Raw genomic sequence first — 3,058 nt, forward strand, 5'->3', positions numbered from 1 at the left:
ACTCCTCACAGCTACCACCATGCAAACCATGCAAAAAGGCCATCTTCACTGCTTCACAAATAATTCCTAAAGATATATCAAGCCAGTGAAAAGTTGAAATACACCAGTAATCAGGCTGAAAATTCTGGAGTCTTCTTGGAAGGGGACAAGCAGCCTCCCTTTAGGGCCCCCACTGTACCACCATACACAGACCTCACAGCCACCAGCATGCAAACAGTGGCCCAGCTTTACAGCTAATATCAGGAAATGCAAGCCAAGGGAAGCTGCTGAAACTCATTAACTCAGTTCAATAGATTCTGAAGCTTTGGTAGGAACATACTATATTGGTGGGGGGGGTACCAAATTACTTTATTTGAAGGTCTGATACAAATCAAAGACTGAAATAGTTGTTTTGGATTTTCTAGAAAAGGTAACAGTCACCCGAACATGCAAGCGGTGCCCCGGGGAACCAGGTCGCTGTGGCTCCGGAAAGCCAGTGCAAGGCTTAGGTCTTGCTGTGCCCCAGCGTGTGCTTGTCAAACAGATACTCTGCCATGCCCGACTCAGAGGCCCCCATCTTGCGCAAGTTGGTCACGTGGTCACCCAATTCTTTGATGGACTTCACCTGCTCCTCCAGGTAGTGAGTCTCCAAGAAATCACACAAGTGTGGGTCATTTTTGTCCGTGGCCAGTTTGTGGAGGTCCAGTAGTGAGTGGTTGACGCTTTTCTCCAAGTGCAAAGCGCACTCCATTGCATTCAGCCCGTTCTCCCAGTCATCACGGTCTGGTTTCTTGATATCCTGCAGGAAAATCTGGCCACCTCGCTGGTTCTGCAGCTTCATCAGTTTCTCAGCAGGAACATACTAAATTTGATGGGAAAGTAGCATAAAAGCCAACTAAGCTCAAGAAACAAAAACAAAAGCACAGAAGCTTAACTAGCGACAGCTTAATAAATCTTCAGACAATGACCTTAATAACCCCATTATGAGATCTAACAATTTTCACAAATTTTTCTTTACTGAAATATCTTTGGATAATTCCATTAGCCGTTTTATTGTAAGAAGCAATATAAAATAAATTATTTTGTGCCTGCTAAGAGGACAGGTTTGGGGGTATGGAAATCTGGGGACAATGGTGAAGAAATAAAAAGAAAAGCCTGTATTATAAACAACTTTATAAAACATGGTGCTCAAATAAAGTTTTAAAAAAATTTATAAAAAGGAGGGCCCAGGGCCCGGAGAGATAGCACAGAGGTGTTTGCCTTGCAAGCAGCCGATCCAGGACCAAAGGTGGTTGGTTCGAATCCCGGTGTCCCATATGGTCCCCTGTGCCTGCCAGGAGCTATTTCTGAGCAGACAGCCAGGAGTAACCCCTGAGCACCACCGGGTGTGACCCAAAAACCAAAAAAAAAAAAAAAAAAAAAAAAAAAAGGAGGGCCCAGAGAGATAGCACAACGGCGTTTGCCTTGCAAACAGCCGATCCAGGACCAAAGGTGGTTCGTTCGAATCCCAGTGTCCCATATGGTCCCCCGTGCCTGCCAGGAGCTATTTCTGAGCAGACAGCCAGGAGTATCCCCTGAGCATCGCCGGGTGTGGCCCAAAAACCAAAAAAAAAAAAAATTATAAAAAGGAAACCTTAAAACGCTCCATGACATTGAGACTAAAGGCATCTTCAAGGAGAAAACAGCACTCTCCAAACAAGTGGAAGCAGAGATAAACAGATGGGATTATATTAAGCTGAGAAGCTTCTGCACCTCAAAGGAAATAGTGCCTAGGATACAAAAGCCACCCACAAAATGCGAGAAACTGTTCACCCAATACCCATCAGAAAAAGGGCTAATATTAAAATATACAAGGTACTGACAGAACTTAACAAGAAAAATAACATCTAACCCCATCAGAAAATGGGAAGAAATGAACAGACACTTCCTCAAAGAAGAAATACAAATGGCCAAAAGGCATATGAAAAAATGCTCCACATCACTAATCATCAGGGAGATGCAAATCAAAGCAACTATGAGAAACCATCTCATGCCACAGAGACTGGCACACATCACAAAGAACAAGAACAATCAGTGCTGGCGGGGATATGGAGAGAAAGGAATTCTCATTCACTGCTGGTGGGAATGCTGTCTAGTTCAGCCTTTATGGAAAATAATATGGAGGTCCCTCAAAAAACTGGAAATTGTACTTCCATATGATCCAGCTATACCACTCCTAGGAACACAAAAATACAATTCAAAAATCCCTTCCTCACACCTATATTCATTGCAGCACTACTTACCATAGCAAGATTCTGGAAACAACCAAGAGATGCCCTTCATCAGATGAATGGCTAAAGAAAATGTGGTGCATCTACACAATGGAATATTATGCAGCTGTCAGGAGAGATGAAGTCATGAAATTTTCCTATATGTGGATGTACATGGCAACTATTATGCTGAGTGAAATAAGTCAAAGAAGAGAGATAGACACAGAATAGTCTCACTCATCTATGGGTTTAAGAAAAATTAAGGACATTATTGTAATAATACCCAGAGACAATAGAGATGAGGGCCAGATGGACTGGCTCACAATATGAAGCTCACCACAAAGAATAGTGCTGCAGTTAGGAAAATAACTACACCAACAACTATCGTGACACTCTTAATGAGTGAGAGAAGTAGAATGCCTGTCTCAAATACAGGCAAGGGTTGGGAAGGACAGGGGAGGCAATGGTGGTGGGAATGTTGCACTGGTGAAAGGGGGCATTCTGTTTATAACTGAAACCCAATTACAATCATGCAGGTAATCATGGTGCTTAAAGATTTTATATATAAAAAAAGAAAATCTGTGTTATTTTCAGATGCTTGATAACTGAATTTTGATTATAAAAGCTATGATTAATTTGTGACAGAGAGACTTCGGATGAGTGGAAGGAGGCCACTGATATGAGTTTGGTCAGTTTCCCAATTTCGAAGAGCCAAGGGGAGGAACCAAGATGTAGTCATACAGATTGCCTGTGTGTGCTGGCAATTCCAGCTAGGAAGAGTTTCCAAGGTGGATTTGGAACTCAAAAATTGCCTAAGAGCTAGGGTGGAA

The 3,058-nt window shown here is 42.6% G+C and overlaps 1 protein-coding gene across 1 annotated transcript; it reads right to left on the bottom strand.

The window, feature by feature from the left end:
* Positions 1–333: 333 nt before the first annotated feature.
* Positions 334–1,021, bottom strand: LOC126015904 (ferritin heavy chain-like). The gene is made up of 2 exons (XM_049778448.1): positions 998–1,021; positions 334–841 (listed from the first exon to the last, which is right to left on the bottom strand). The coding sequence occupies exons 1-2, from the start codon at positions 1,019–1,021 to the stop codon at positions 485–487; spliced, it is 381 nt and encodes a 126-aa protein (XP_049634405.1). The 3' UTR covers positions 334–484.
* Positions 1,022–3,058: the final 2,037 nt, after the last annotated feature.

This window comes from Suncus etruscus, chromosome 8, assembly GCF_024139225.1.
Source record: "Suncus etruscus isolate mSunEtr1 chromosome 8, mSunEtr1.pri.cur, whole genome shotgun sequence".
Classification (NCBI taxonomy): Eukaryota; Metazoa; Chordata; class Mammalia; order Eulipotyphla; family Soricidae; genus Suncus; species Suncus etruscus.

Bases quoted from the DNA above. Each gene is read 5' to 3' on its own strand.
- LOC126015904 (XM_049778448.1), bottom strand. From the start codon at position 1,021: ATGGAATTATCCAAAGATATTTCA. The intron at 842-997 runs GTAAAGAAAAAT...CATCAAATTTAG, and splicing joins AATTATCCAAAGATATTTCA to TATGTTCCTGCTGAGAAACT.